Source organism: Piliocolobus tephrosceles, chromosome 6 (assembly GCF_002776525.5).
Source record: "Piliocolobus tephrosceles isolate RC106 chromosome 6, ASM277652v3, whole genome shotgun sequence".
NCBI classification, from domain to species: Eukaryota; Metazoa; Chordata; class Mammalia; order Primates; family Cercopithecidae; genus Piliocolobus; species Piliocolobus tephrosceles.
This window is the reverse complement of record NC_045439.1, coordinates 115,372,472-115,388,646: the sequence shown is the minus strand read 5'-3', so window position 1 is coordinate 115,388,646 and position 16,175 is coordinate 115,372,472. Positions and strand designations below refer to the sequence as shown.

General features: G+C 40.1%; 1 protein-coding gene and 1 pseudogene across 5 annotated transcripts in view; one reads left to right on the top strand and one right to left on the bottom strand.

The window, feature by feature from the left end:
- Window positions 1-16,175, bottom strand: part of STRN3 (striatin 3) — a 135,959-nt gene that overhangs the window by 59,442 nt on the left and 60,342 nt on the right. For all 5 annotated transcript variants that reach the window (XM_023227441.1, XM_023227437.1, XM_023227439.1 and 2 more), the window contains exons 2-3: window positions 4,418-4,521; window positions 3,903-3,976 (exon numbers count right to left, since the gene is read on the bottom strand). In XM_023227441.1, coding sequence (XP_023083209.1) covers window positions 3,903-3,976; window positions 4,418-4,446 — 103 coding nt within the window. In that variant the 5' untranslated portion in view covers window positions 4,447-4,521. The remainder of the gene's footprint in view (window positions 1-3,902; window positions 3,977-4,417; window positions 4,522-16,175) is intronic.
- LOC111552852 lies at window positions 5,821-12,944 on the top strand (annotated as a pseudogene).

The window sequence follows — 16,175 nt, the reverse complement described above, 5'->3', positions numbered from 1 at the left end:
ACATGCCTGTAATCCCATCTACTCGGGAGGCTGAGGTAAAAGATTGGCTTGAACCCAGGAGGCGGAGGTTACAGTGAGCCAAGATTGCACCACTGCACTACAGCCTGGGCGACAGAGCAAGACTGTCTTAAAAAAAAAAAAAAAGAGTTTAATAAACAGTATGATTTCAGATTAATCTCTCAACAAGCATCTCCAGAACAAAATTTAAAACTATTGACATTTATGTCACAGAAATATTTCCCCATAAGTTCCCATTATTAACATAAAGACACAGTGAAGAAGAGAGGGACTTAGAAGATCAACCCTCATACTGAATGTTGAGGACTCTGTGAGGCTCCTAAGCTCCTCAAAGTCACTTAGTACCTGCTGGTAGTGATTCAAATATCCTCTTCAGACATTATTTCTCTAACCCTAAAAATCCAATTATTAATACCTCTAGCTGGGAACAGTGGCTAAGGTCTGCAATCCCAGCATTTTGGGAGGACAGGCAGGTGGGTCGCTTGAGCCCAGGGGTTCAAGACCAGTCTGGGAAACATGTCAAAACCTTATCTCTACAAAAAATGCAAAAATTAGCCAGGCACGGTGGCACGTGCCTGTAGTCCCAGCTACTTGGAAGGCTGAGGTGGGAGGATTGCATGAGCCTGGGAGACAGAGATTGCAGTGAGCCAAGATCACACCACTGCACTCCAACCTGGGCAACAGAGTGAGACCCTGTCTCAAAAAAAACCAAAAAACACTTCTTATTCTACCCCAAAAGTAAGCATTTCTTTGATTTCCAGAAATAATTATTTCAAATAGTCCCCCTGCTGATTTTTCTGTTTATAACATTTTAAAATTACATATAACACATAATCACTGGAGAAAAAAATACTAAAAAAAAGAAGAAATACAACTGCCTAAAACCCTATTACCAAGAGTTAACAACTGGCAGTGCTTTAGTGTTTATCATTTCATATTTTCTACCTGAAAATATACATAATACAACCCCACCCTTTTAAAAAATGTGCCAATGTATATACTGCACTATAATCTGCTTCTGACACTACATGTACCTTGAACATTCTCTGTATGGCAATATAGATTAACACAAAAAATGATTGCATAATATTCTATAGAAAACATATACCTATTTAACCAATCCCCTAATGTTGAAATTAGTTTCCATTTTCTATTATAAATAATGTTGCTAAGGATATTCCTGAAGTACATCAAGTGTATAGCTCAAGAAATTTTTGAACACGCCCATGTAACCAGTACCTAGATGAAGAAACAAAACACTATCAGCATCCCCAAAAGCCTTCCTTGTGCCCTCCAGTCACTAGCCACTCCAAAAAGGGTACGAACACTATCTTGATTTCTAAAATTACTGAAATTTTTGAATATGATATAATAATTTCTTCAATTTTCAGTTTTATGTGATTAAAGCATGTTGTCACATTCAGTTTCAGTTTGCTCACTTTTGTTGCTAAACAGCATTCTATTATGCTAACATATCACAATGTACTTATCCATTTATTCTAATTCTGAAGACTGTTCTAGTTGTTTCCAGATTTTCACTGTAAATAATGAGGCTATGAACATTCTTACACAAGCTTCATGATGAACATATATATGCCTTTTGAGGAGTGGAGTTACTGGATCATAGGGTATATATATAAATATTTTTGAGACAGGGTCTCACTTTGTCATCCAAGAGGGAGTAGAGTGGTATGAACAAAGTTCACTGTAGCCTTGACCTCCCGGGCTCATGCAATCCTCCTACTTCAGCCCTCTAAATGCTGGGCTACAGGCATGCAACACCAAGCCTGGGTAATTTTTGTATTTTTTGTAGAGATGAGGTTTCGCCATATTGTCCAGGCTGGTCTTGAACTCCTGGGATCAAGTGATCCAATGCCTCGGCTTCTCAAAATGCTAGGATTACAGGAGTGAGCCACTGCACCTGACCTAGGATATGTATGTTATATCCTCTTTAGTAATAGTCACAGTGTCAAGTCACTTTCAGAGCAGCATTATCCATTTATAATCCTAACACCAGTGTCTACGAATTCTGGTTACTCCACATCCTCAACACTTGATATTGACTCTTTTGCATTTTAGCCATTCTGGTAAGTGTCTAATTATATTCCATTGTGGTTTTAAGTTGTATTTTCTTAATAACTAATAAAAATCAAGCAACATTTCATATTTTTATTGGCCATTTATATATCCTCTTCTATGGTGTGTCTTTTTAAGTGTTTTGCCTATTATTCTATCTGACCGTCTATTTTCTAAATGTAGAAGAAAGGGAACTCTTTTATATTTGAATATAACCTGTTTATAATGTTAGGTTTAGGCTATATCTATTTATTTTACTGAGAGAGGAGTATAAATACTCACACATCTTCTACTTTGATCAAATCAATATTTTGTACATTTTCTTTCCTATATTGGGTATATAAAAGGCCACATTGTTTCATTTAATATTACCTCCATATATACTCTGACGTAAATAATTCTATAATATTTTGTCCACACGATGTATTTTTGCCCATCCCTTTGTTTGGTTTTCCACTAAACACCCTGACAAATTTTTCTACATAACTGAAAATATTTTACTTCGCTGTTATTGTGTGTCCTGTAAAGAAAATACTTGGATATTATTTTATTCCTCAACTTGAGGAACTTTTAATATTTAGGTTAATACAGATAAAAACAGATTTGTTTTGCCACAATTTAAGTTGCAAGCAAAAAAGATTTATCTTGCTTTATACAAACTGTTACACTGGGACCACCTAGCCAATTCTGACTCTGCTTAGCCTCTACTGCAGGTACAACGTGGCTTTAACTAGCCTCCCTTCTTTACACAGACCAAGCCCTACAGTTCTAGAAATGCCTGCTTATTTTCTGAATATTCTAGCCATACTGGAAATAAAATGAGTCCAAAAAAAAAAAAAAAAAAGCTCTGAATTAACCAGGTATTTTTCTGGTGAAGTCACTCTACTCCCTTTAACTGCAAAGAGACAACTATAATAATCATGGCTCGGAACAAATAGACCTTCCATGTTTCTGTTCCCAATTTTTTGCCCTGGCATCAGAATAAGCCTTCATAACCACTGAAAAGCCAAAAAACCTATGCCACTCCCATCTTGGTCTCTTAATTTTATATATATGATAACAAACGGAAGCTCTAATAAAATTCTACTGCTAAGACTGAAAGTGTTGGGCCAGGCGCGGTGGCTCAAACCTGTAATCCCAGCACTTTGGGAGGCCGAGACGGGCGGATCACGAGGTCAGAAGATTGAGACCATCCTGGCTAACACGGTGAAACCCTGTCTCTACTAAAAATACAAAAAACTAGCCGGGCAAGGTGGCGGGCGCCTGTAGTCCCAGCTACTGGGGAGGCTGAGCCAGGAGAATGGCAGGAACCCGGGAGGCGGAGCTTGCAGTGAGCTGAGATCCAGCCAGTGCACTCCAGCCTGGGTGACAGAGCGAGACTCCATCTAAAAAAAAAAAAAAAAAAAAAGACTGAAAGTGTTAAAGATTAAAAAATAAATCAACTGCAAATTGTATGTTTGGTGTGTGTTTCTGCCAAGTTCTACGTACTTAATATTGAACTCAAAAACAATTAAGTAAATTTTAAAAATTTACTATAATACCTAAACTTCCTTACCTTTCAGCTCAAATTACTACCATAAATGCAACCACACTTTAACATAGATTTCAACTTAAGGATAAGACAAGTCGCCTCAGGATTAAGATGTACATGAAACTATTTTTATTCATTTAATATTTTTTCCCAAATTCCAGACAGTTTACAATAGTCATTCTCTAATATTATCAAACCAAAATGTGGATAAAGAGAATATGTCTGTTATATAAAAAATGAATTAAAAAAAAAAAAGTAACAGAAGAATCAAGTTTACCTGACTCAAAGGTTGGCATTTTCAAGTCACCTTGGTTCAGTTCCGTGCCATATTTTAATTTGTGATATTTTGCCCTGAAAATTTAATCACAAATTAGTAATAATAACTTCTTCCTTTTGTCACTCTTGTTTTATATTATTCCAGTAACAAAACATAATATGAATGTTTGTTTCTTTAAACTTTGTTTGCAAAGAACGTTGAAGACTCTATTGCTGTAAAAGAAAAAAATGTAAGTTTCCCAAGTAACACATATCCAAAAGTTAAAAAAAGATCAATTATCCTTTGTCTTTTTTTTAAGTTCCAAAATTTAGATTCTGTAACAAAACACATTTCAATTGAATTATCTTAATCTCTTTTGCCTTTTTTTCCCAAGTACGAATCAAATCAAGATAGCATCATGTATTTCGGCAAGGATTTGTACCTTTCAAAAAAAGCTGCCAAATACAGAGTACAATGGTATACATGAGTACACTATTGTTCTACTTTATTCATGTAACAAAATGACGCACACATACCTTTCTTGTTTTAATGCATACTCCAACATCTTTATTCTTCTTACTAAGTCCTTCTTCAGGTTCTCTTGACCTTTTCTTTCTCCTTGTAGAAATGCAATCCGGGCCTAAAAATATAAAAGATGCATTTATTTACATTTTCCCTTAACCATATATAGGAAACTGAAAAATGGAAAACAATAAACGCAAACTTTTGCCCTTGACTCACGATATCAAGATTTTAAATTCATAAAAACGGGCCAGGCAATGGCTCACACCTGTAATCTCAGCACTTCGGTAGGCCAAGGCAGTAGGATTTCTTGAGACAAGGAGTTTTAGACCAGCCTATGAAACACAGTGAGACCTCATCTCTACAAAAAATTTTAAAAATTGGCCAGGTGTAGTGGTGTGTGCCCACAGTCCTAGCTACTCAAAGCTGAGAAGACTCTGTCTCAAACAAACAAAAAAAACTCATAAAATGGCCAAACTTTCTGTTAGATCTAACACATTCCTTTTAAAATAAAGATAACTATAAATTAGCTAGTTTATAATCCTTAAGATTCCTAATATTAATATTTCACCTTCACATAACCTTGAAAGAAAAATATACATAAAAATGGCACCTAATTCCTAATATACAATTCACAAAAAACCGAAAAACATGTTCACAAACAGATAAATATGTCAGAAAGTGAGATATTATTTCAAAAAACAGATTACTTCAAAAGCTTTTCTTGAAATACTAGAAAATTTATAATCTGAGCTGGGCACGTGGCTCATGCCTGTAATCCCAGCACTTTGGGAGGCCGAGGTGTGCCAGAGGTTAGGAGTTCAAGACCAGCCTGGCCAACACAGTGAAACCCCATCTCTACAAAAATACAAAAATTAGCTGTGCGTGATGGCAGGTGCCTGTAATTCCAGCTACCTGGAAGGCTAAGGCAGGAGAATCGCTTGAACCTGGGAGGTGGAAGTTGCAGTGAGCCAAGATAGCGCCACACTACATTCCATCCCGGGCAACAGAGCGAGACTCCGTCTCGAAAGAAAAAAAAAAGAGAGAAAAATGAAAATTTATAATCTTTCCATTGTACCACCCCACTCCAAATTCTGTTTTAATTCTTGAAATGGTAAATACCATGGTAATACAAATAGTTTAAGTAAGGCCACCATACATTCCATTACCTCATTGCTTTCTACTGTCACTTTTTCACTGTGAGAGAATTTTTTTCCTTAAGTGCCTTTTATCCTTATTTCCTGAAAAAGGCAATTCTCTGCCTTTTTCTAGCCCTTCCCTATATGTCAGCCTCCTTTAACCACCTCACACTAAAGAATAATGTTGAAAGAGATTGGCACCTTTCTGAGGACATTTGCCATTATCCACACATTCACAAAAAACTAATTTTCACAAGAGGTAGAATGTTCTTGCAGAGATGACACAGGTGCATTTGTTCAGTATGAGAAAGAAAGCTATTTAGTAAGCTAAACTGTTGTTAAAATTTTAGTCAGGATGTGTTGATTTCTACAAGACAAATATACTAGCCAAGGATACCAGCTAAACCAAAACAACTAATAAAAACACCTAATAAATAACTTGTCATCAAAAAAACTCTTACCCTAAAAAAAATTTGTATGAAATTATCTACCACTTTGTAACACCTGAAAAGCTATAAGCATGACCAGCCTTGGCAACACAGCGAGACCCTGTTTGTACCAAAAAATCCATAATTAGCCAGGCGTGGTAGCATGTTCCTGTAGTCTTAGCTACTTGGCAGGCTGAAGCAGGAGAATCGCTTGAGCCCAGGAGTGAGGCTAGAGTGAGCTATGATCACATCACTGCCCTCTAGCCTGGGTGACCAGCAAAACCCTGCCTCTACAAAATAAAATTTTTTAAAAAATTAAAAAAAAAAAATCAAATAAACAGCTACATGACACTTTATAAATACATTATTTTCAAAATTTTAAAAAAGCACTAGGAGGAATAATAAAGGTTCAGAACCTAATAGTCTATGATCCTGAAGAACAGCACTTACTCTCTATCAAGTTATGGAGCATGGCCAGGCGCGGTGGCTCAAGCCTGTAATCCCAGCACTTTGGGAGGCCGAGACGGGCGGATCACGAGGTCAGGAGATCGAGACCATCCTGGCTAACACGGTGAAACCCCCGTCTCTACTAAAAAATACAAAAAACCAGCCGGGTGAGGTGGCGGGCGCCTGTAGTCCCAGCTACTCGGGAGGCTGAGGCAGGAGAATGGCGTAAACCAGGGAGGCGGAGCTTGCAGTGAGCTGAGATCCGCCCACTGCACTCCAGCCTGGGCAACAGAGCGAGACTCCGCCTCAAAAAAAAAAAAAAAGTTACGGAGCAAAGGGAAAAGATGTCAAATTCGTTACACACTTTCAAGAAAGATTCTGACTAGGGTTTTCTCCCTGTATTGGCTGTTTGTTGTTGTTGTTGTTTCTAAAAACCACTAAGCCCATACTATAGAACAATTATGTAACTCGCAATTTTCAGAACTAATAAACGTTCTAAAATTACATTACAAAAAGCTGAAGGAAACCTGTTTTTTTATTCTGCTTCTGAAGTAAAAATTGGTGGGTTTCTGATTGAGAAAGGCATTGAAACTAAGTGAAAGTCATAACGTCCTCTAAGAGATGCTTTTTAAAAAAGACTACCCAGCAGTAGTATTTCCTAGTAGAATCTTATACTGTTGTGAGAACTGGTTTTCATTTCCTTCTTTTGCATTTTTGTATTACCAACTATCCACACTTGGGGAATCTAAGACAAGCACAAACCACACACCAAAAAGCAAAAATTCCAAAGCAGTACTGAACAGAGGGCTGAAAGGAAATAATTTGCATGAATTTAGGACAAGGAAAAGGCCCAAAAATTAATTAAAACAAAACCTTTTTTAAAAATGTGGACTAGAGTGGACATGGTGATTCACACCTGTAATCCCAGCACTTCGGGAGTCCAAGGCAGGAGGATCACTTAAGCCCAGGAGTTTGAGACCAGCCTGGCCAACATAGCAACACCTTGTCTTTACCAAAAATTTAAAAATTAACTGGGTGTGGCGGTGCGCGCCTGTAGCTACTTGAGGGGCTGTAGCTACTTGAGGGGCTGAAGCAGGAGGATCATTTGAGCCGAGGGGTCGAAGCTGCAGTGAGCCATGATTGCCAATGCACTGCAGCCTGGGTGACAGAGCAAGACCCTGTCTAAGGAAAAAAAAAAAAAAACCTATCACCACCACCACCACCAACACATGGATTAACCAAAAATACATGGAGGAGGACCAAGTAAAGACAGAAGCCATAATGACTGGAACTGACCTTATGACCTCTTATCATCAAGTATCTAGAGGGTAAATTGATTGAAAAGGTAAAGGTTATACCTAATAGTGATAACAACATAATAATGATCAATTAAATAATAAGTTAAGCACTTAGTATAGGATCATTAACAATGGACTTTCCAGCAATGTTATAGCATCATCTCTGCAAATAAACAATTTTAAAAGTAACCTCAAAAAACACATTCCCCATGGCAGCAAAAAATAAAAGTACCGAAAAAAGGCATGGTGGCACATGACAGCTACTTGGGAAGCTGACGGGGAGAACCGCTTGAGCCCAGGACTTCGAGACCAGCCTGGGCAACACAGTGAGACTCCATCTCCAAAACTATAATAGAAAAATAAAAGTAACTAGGAAAAAAACACCAAAGATGGGCAAGAGCTTTATACAGAAAATACAAAAATTTAACAAAGGCATTAAAGACAACCTAAACGGACTAGGTGACTACTATAAAAATACCTACTTTCACCCAAATTGACTGACAGATTTAATTTCAAATTCTGAATTTGTATGTGTAGAACCTGACAAGCTGATACTAAAATTTACCAAAAAAAAAAAAAAAAAAAAAAATTCAAATTACCTAGAACAGCCAAGACAATTACAAAGAATGAGATGGGCCGAACAGAGGGGGCTCACGCCTATAATCCTAGCACTCTGGGAGGCTGGGGAGGGCGGATTGTTTGAGACCAGGAGTTCAAGACCAGCCTGGGCAACACAGCAAAACTCTATCTCTACAAAACACAAAAATTAGGCGTGGTGGGACGCACCTGTAGTCCCACCTATGTGGGAGGATCACATGAGCCCAGGAGGCAGAGGTTGCAGTGAGCTATGATCACGCCACTGCAGTCCAACCCGGGCAACAGAGTTTCAAGGAAGAAAAAAGAATGGGGTCATAGAATTTGCTCTACTAAACAATAAGATATATTATAACACTGCAGAAATTAAGACACCGATGATTCAGGGATAGAAAAATGAACCAAAAAAACAGAACAGAAAGTCCAGAAACAAACTAAAGCATAGACGATCACATGATTTATGAAAGATGACAGTGCAGAGCATTGAGAAAAAAATGGTTGCTTCAAAAATGGTGATTAGTATAGAGAATCCAAATGTGGGCTAAAAATGAAAATGAGGCCGGGCGTGGTGGCTCACATCTGTAATCTCAGCACTTTGGGAGGCTGAGGTGGGCAGATCAAGAGGTCAGGAAATCGAGACCATCCTGGCTAACACGGTGAAACCCCGTCTCTACCAAAAATACAAAAAATTAGCCGGGCATGGTGGCGGGGGCACCTGTAATCCCAGCTACTTGGGAGGCTGAGGTAGGAGAATGGCGTGAACCCGGGAGGCAGAGCTTGCAGTGAGCCAAGATGGCGCCACTGCACTCCAGCCTGGGCGACAGAGCGAGACTCCGTCTCAAAAAAAAAAAAAGAAAAAGAAAAAGAAAAAAAAAAAGAAAATGAACATCTGCCTGATACTTTCTGCCTCATACAGTTCCAGGAGGAATACTTTCTGCCTCATACAGTTCCAGGAGGATTACAGATCTAAATATGAAGGCAGAACAGTACTGCTTTTAGGAGATAACAAGTATCTTCACAACTTCAGGTTAAGGGGAGATTTCTTGAAAAAGACAAAAACACTAGCCATAAAGAAAAGGATTAAAAATTCATTACAATTAAAACATTTTTATTCAAGATAAAAGAGGAATTGGCAATCTACCCCAGGCTTGTTTTTGTATAGCCCTAAAACTAAAAATGTTTTTTAAAGCATCATAAAACAAGAAACAAAGAATAGGTAACACAAACCCTTTGTGGCCCACAAAACCTAATATACTTACTTTAAAAGTCTGTCAATCTCCCATACTAATATCAGACAAAATAGGGTTAAAATTTTAAAAGGGACAAGAGACAAAGAACATTATATACAGTCATATGCCACATGACATTTCAGTGAATGACACACTGCATATACAACAGGGGTCCCATATGAGTATAATGGAGCTGAAAAATTCCTATCACCTAGCAAAGTCGTACAAGTCTAGAAGTCATAGCTATTCTAACATTATAGTGGGACGCATTAGACGCATTACTCATATTTGTCCTGATGCTGTTATAAACAAATCTACTGTGTTGTCAGTGGTACAGAAGTACAATACATATAATTATGTACAGTGCTTAATACTTATAATGACAATAATGACTATTCTACAGTTGATTTACTACAGGTTTTTGTTTTGAGACACCCAGACTGGGTTGTAGTGTGCAGTCAGAGGTCACTGTACCCTCTAAGTCCTGGGCTCAGGTGATCCTCCTGCTTCAGCTTAAGGCTCGGGCCACCAGCCAGGCTAATTTTTTAAAAATTATTTTTGTAGAGAAGGGTGTTGCTTTGTTGCCCAGGCTGGCCTTGAACTCCTGGCCTCAAGTGGTCCTCTCAGCCTTCCAAGTTGCTGAGATTACAGGTGTGAGCCATCATGCCTGGTTCTATCGTTATTTTAGAGTATATTCCTACCTATAAAAAGAAAAGTTAACTGCAAAAGTGCCTCAGGCAGGTTCTTCAGGAAGTATTCCAGAAGAAGATATTGTTGTCACGGAAGATGACAGTTCCATGTGTGTCACTGCCTTTGAAGACCTTCCAGTGGGACAAGATGTGGAGGTAGAAGACAATGATACTAACCCAGGCCTTCCTAGGCCCTACATAGGCATAGATTAGTATGTCTGTTTGTGTCTTCATTTCTAACAAAAAAAGTTTAAAATGTAAAAATAAATTAAAAATTTAAAAACTAGAAGAAAGCTAATAGAATAAGGATAAAAAGAAAACACTTTTATATAGCTGTACAATGTGCTTGTTTTAAACTGTTATTACAAAAGAGCTAAAATGCTAAAAAAATTAAAATGTATAAAGTAAAATAATTATGGTAAGCTAATTTATCATTGAAGAAAAAAATTTCACATAAATTTAGTAAAGTCTAAGTGTACAATGTTTATAAAATCTACGGGAGAGACAATAATGCCACAGGCCTATAAATTCACTCACCACTCACTCACTGACTCATCCAGAGCAATTTCCAATCCTAAAAGCTCCATTCATCGTCAGTGCCCTATACAGTTGTACCATTTTTTATCTTTCTTTTTTCTGAGACAGGGTCTCACTCTGTCATCCAGGCTACAGTGCAGTGGCACGATCACAGTTCACTGCAGCCTCAACCTCTCTAGGTTCAGGTGATCTTCCCATCTCAGCTTCCCGAGCAGCTGGAACCACAAGTATCTACTACAAGACTGGCTAAGTTTTCTATTTTTTTGTAAAGATGGGGTTTCACCATGTCACCCAGGCTGGGCTCAAACTCCTGGCCTCAAGCAATCCTCCCTCCTCAGCCTTCCGGAGTACTAGGATTACAGGTGTGAGCGACAGCACCTGGCCCCAATTTTTTACTATACCTTTTCTATGTTTAGATACACAAATACATACCACTGTGTTACAACTGCCTATAGTATTCGGTACAGTAACATGCTATACAGGTTTGTGGTCTCAGAATAATAGGCTATACCATATAGCCCAAGTGCAGGCTATATTATCTAGTTGTGTATGCATATTCTGTGATGTTCACAAGACGAAATCATCTAACGATACATTTCTCAAAACGCATTCTTGTCATTAAGTGACATGACTATACTAATAACGACAAGAAGGTATTACAGCTATAAACACACACACATCTAGTAACAGATCACCAAAACATACGAAGTGAAAACTGACAGAATCGAAGGGAGAATGGACAACAGTAGTTGGAGATTCAGTATCCCACTCTAAATAATGGATAGAACCACCAGACTAACGGTAAGGAAGAAAACAGGATCTGAACAACACAACAAATCAGCTCTAACACACATACGCAGAACACTTTACCCAACAAAAAAATACACATCTTAAGTGCACACGGGACAGTCTCCAGAACAGACCATGTAAGTTGAGTCACAAGTTAAGTCTCAATAACTTTTTTATTTTTTTGAAACAGGGTCTCATTTTGTCACTCAGGCTGGAGCGCAGTGGTGCAATCTCAACTCACTGCAACCTCCATCTCCTGGGTTCAAGTGATTCTCCTGCCTCAGTCTCCCGAGTAGCTGGGACTACAGGCGCGCGCCACCACACCCAGCTAATTTTTGTATTTTTTGGTAGACACAGGGTTTCACCATGCTGGCCAAGCTGGTCTCAAACTCCTGACCTCAAGTGATCTGCCCACCTTGGCCTCCCAAAGTGCTGGGATTACAGGTATTAGCCACCATGCTCAGCCAAGTCTCAATAACTTTAAAAAGATATCAACGTTTCTTCTCTGACCACAAAAAGATCAAGTTAGAAATCAATAACAAAAGAAAACCGGAAATTCACAAGTTTGTGGAAATTAAACAACATACTCTTAACCAATGGATCAAAGAAGAAAAATCAGGTAACAGAAACAAATGAAAACAAACACAGGACATACCAAAACTTAGAGGATGCAACGTAAGCAGTGTTCAGGAGGAAATTTATAGATATAAATGCTTACATTAAAAAACAAGAAAAGAGCCAGGTGCGGTGGCTCATGCCTGTAATACCAACACTTTGAGAGGCCAAGGCAGGCGGATCACTTGAGGTCAGGAGTTCAAGACCAACCTGGCCAACACGGCGAAACCCCATCTCTAGTAAAAATACAAAAATTAGGCAGGTGTGGTGGTGCGCATCTGTAGTCCCAGCTATTCGGGAGGGTGAAGCATGAAAATCACTTGAACCTGGGAGGTGGAGGTTGCAGTAAGCTAGCAATAGAGCGAGTCTCCGTCTAAAAAAGAAAAACAAAAAACAAAAAACTAGACACAAGAAAAGACAGGGTATGGGAGCTGGGATTTGATGCCAGTTGGATTACGAGGGTTTTGTTGCTCTTGGGAGATTCTTCTAGCAATTTCCATACCAACCAACACAGATGTTTCTCTTTCTTCATATGATGATCAGAGATCCAAATGCATCCAAAAAGCTAAACAGGCACCATTTGTCCCTCATTGGAACAGCAAGTTTTGCAGCAATTGTTGCAGTGGATATCCAAATTGAAGAGCAGGAGAAATATTAAAATGTCCCTTCACCTGATCCACATGCATGTGGCAGCCCAAGGTTTTGTGGTGGGAACAATGACGGTTGGTGTGAGCTATTCCATGCATTGAGAATTCTGGGCAAAACCTAAGCCTTAGAAGAAGAGATGCAGGCTGGGCACAGTGGCTCACACCTGTAATCCCTGCACTTTGGGAGTGTGAGGTGGGCGGATCATCCGAGGTCAGGAGTTTGAGACCAGCCTGGCTAATAGGGTGAAACCCCGTCTCTACTAAAAAATACAAAAATTAGTCAGTTGTGGGGGTGCACACCTGTAATCCCAAGAACTCCAGAGGCTGAGGTGGGAGAATCACTTGAACTTGGAGGTAAAGGTTGCAGTGAGCCAAGACTGCACCACTGCACTCCAGCCAGCGCACAACAGGGAAAGGCCCCATCTCAAAAAAACCGAAAAAAAAAAAACCCAACAAAAAAGAGAGTCTTGGTCTTGGTGCTGTCTTGGAGGAGCTTGCTCTAGTCAGACATGTCATTATTGAGGCTAAGTGTTCACACAGAAAACACATTATTTGATGGAATTCAGATGATAACACACTATTTTAAGTATTGACTTCCTTTCCTGCAGGCTTGATTTGCTTGGTGACCAAATTACTAGTCACTAGTTCACCAGTGAACTAGGTCATTCAGAGGAAGCAAGTTAACAGAAAAGAAATATGTCACCTAATGCACTTGACTATGTAAAAATATTCACCTTCTTAAACCGTTACAATGAAATTAGTTCTAAAGAAGACAGTAGGCCAATCCAGAAGTACTCCCAGTTTGCTGCAGAATCCCACGTGCTTTGGATGTTATATAGGAGTCCTATTTACCCCAGTTAATACACTTTCTTCTGCCTGCCTAGAAGACTGGTTGGCTCCTTAAGTGCATGGGGGTACAGTGGTTTATGTCTGTAATCTCAGCACTTCAGGAGACTAACGCAGAAGGGTCACTTGAGGCTAGGAGTTCAAGACCAGCCTGGGCAACAGAGCAAGACCCATCTCTAAAAAAAAACAGAGGCCAGGAGCGGTGGCTCACACCTGTAATCTCAGCACTCTGGGAGGCTGAGGCAGCTGGATCACCTGAGGTCAGGAGTTCGAGACCAGCCTGGCCAACATCGTGAAACCCCATCTCTACTAAAAAATTAACCAGGCATAGTGGTGGCAGGCACCTGTAATCCCAACTACTCAGGAAGCTGAGGAACGAGAATTGCTTGTAACCAGCCTGGGTGACAAGAGTAAAACTCCATCTCAAAAAAAAAAACCAACAAACAAAAAAGTACATGGGGCCAGACATCTGTAAACCCAGTGCTTTGGGATGCTGTGTATTAGATATGAGTTCTAAATTTATTTTCAAAGAATATGTCAGTATGTTCACTTCTTTCTTTGCCTTCTACTTTTAAACTTAACTTCCTCATAAAGCATCTTTTTCGATTACCTACTCCACCCTGACTCACCTGCTCCACTCTATATTCCAATCACCTGCTCCTCCCTAACTCAGTCCCATTACCTGCTACCTGCTCTGCCCTGACCCCCGCCAAAGCACTCACCCCGTCATTCTTTTTAAATTAGACAACTGGAATTAGTTTAGCCTGTGCGGTCTAACCCTAACCAACAGGGGAACAACACAGCAGCAAGGGGTCACGTGCATCAGGGATAAGAACCCCTTCCTCTCCCTTGTCCAAGTGTGTGTTCACCATTGTTCCATCTGTAATGGCGCACCCTTCTATATAGAAGTAACTTGCCTTGCTGAGAATTCAAAAGGAAATTTTATATTTGAGTACCATTTCTTTTTGCAGCACCAAAACTTTATATATAACAATTTGGGGGCTCATCTAGGATTACATTCCCCTCTGGGGACAGTCTCTGGTTCTCTCTTGTGAGGAGGTGCACCCTGCCCTATTGTAGCAGCCTCAGGGGTGAGACATCAAGACCCACCCACTGCGAGGAATAACCCAAGCTCTCAGCAATGCCAGGGGTGGGGTGGGGTGGGGCAGGACTGGCCAGCAACCTAGCTTAAAGGATCCTCACATACTGCAGCTACAACTCTGTGCACAGGCCAAGGAAGGAGAAGGTGGGAGCCGGTAAAGTACTTCCTTTGTGGTCAAATTCTGGAGGGCTAAATGTGTGTGTGTGAATGATTATCAACAACCCTGCTTGCGGTGTTGTTTGTGTGGATGGTGACAAGTCCTACTGCTGAACGAAGTGAGTGGGTCCTCTCCGCAGTTCTGTAGCTACCTTATATGGCTCAGAGCGGATCCTGCCATGGGATTTATACCAGCATGCCAACATTAAGAGGGGCCTAATTCTCCCTTAGGGGAACAGCCAGAGAGGACAGCATGAGTGGGAAGTGTGCAAAGGACCTTCAGAGGGGGGAAGGGGGGAAACAGGTCAACTTCCCAGGACAAGCAAGACAAGACATCCCCTGGTTTGAGGGATTGAGCCTTCCGGGACATGCAAGGTGAGACATCCCTGGTGTTAAGGGGTTGAACCTTCCACTACTTTCAAGGGTTGAATCTGACACAACTCCCCGACTTTTCCTTTCTTCTTGGGGGAAGACAGAGTAGCTCCACTCCTGCAGGTCCCTACCCTAGAGGCAGAGAGAGAGACAGAGAGGGGAAAGACAGGGAGAGACGTTGGGGGAAGAGAGGCAGAGACACAAAGTTGGAGTCAGAGAGAAAGACAAAGTCAAAGAGAGAAAGAGAAAAACAGAAGCAGTAAAGAAAAAACATTCCTTTAAGAGCCAGGGTAAATTTAAAACCTATAGTTAATAATTGAAGGTCTTCTCCGTGACCCTATAACAAACTCCAATACCACCTCGCTGTCAGTGTAAACAAGGGCGTAGCCGGAAAGCACTGAGGCCACTGACAACCCACTGCCTTCCTATCAAAAATCCTTAACCCAGTAACCCGCAGATGGCCCAAATGCATTCAATCTGTAGCGGCAACTGCTTTGCTAACAGAAGAAGATAGAAAAATAACTTTTAGAGGAAACCTCACTGTGAGCACACCTCACCAGTTCAGAACTATCCTAAGTCAAAAAGCAAAAAGGTAGTTTACTAACTCAAAAATCTTAAAGCATAGGGCTATTCTGTTAGAAAAAGATGATTTATCATTAACCACTGAAAATTCCCTTAACCCAGCAGGTTTCCTAACAGAGGATTTAAATCTTTACCATACAAAGGTCTGACCAGACCTAGGAGGAAGCCCCTTCAGGAGAGGAAGACAGATGGTTCCTCCTGGGTGACCGGGGGGTGGGGAACAGGAACAACAACAACAACAACAACAAAAATGGTATTCAGTAATTGACAGTGAAACTCTTGTAGAAGCAGAGTTAGGAAAA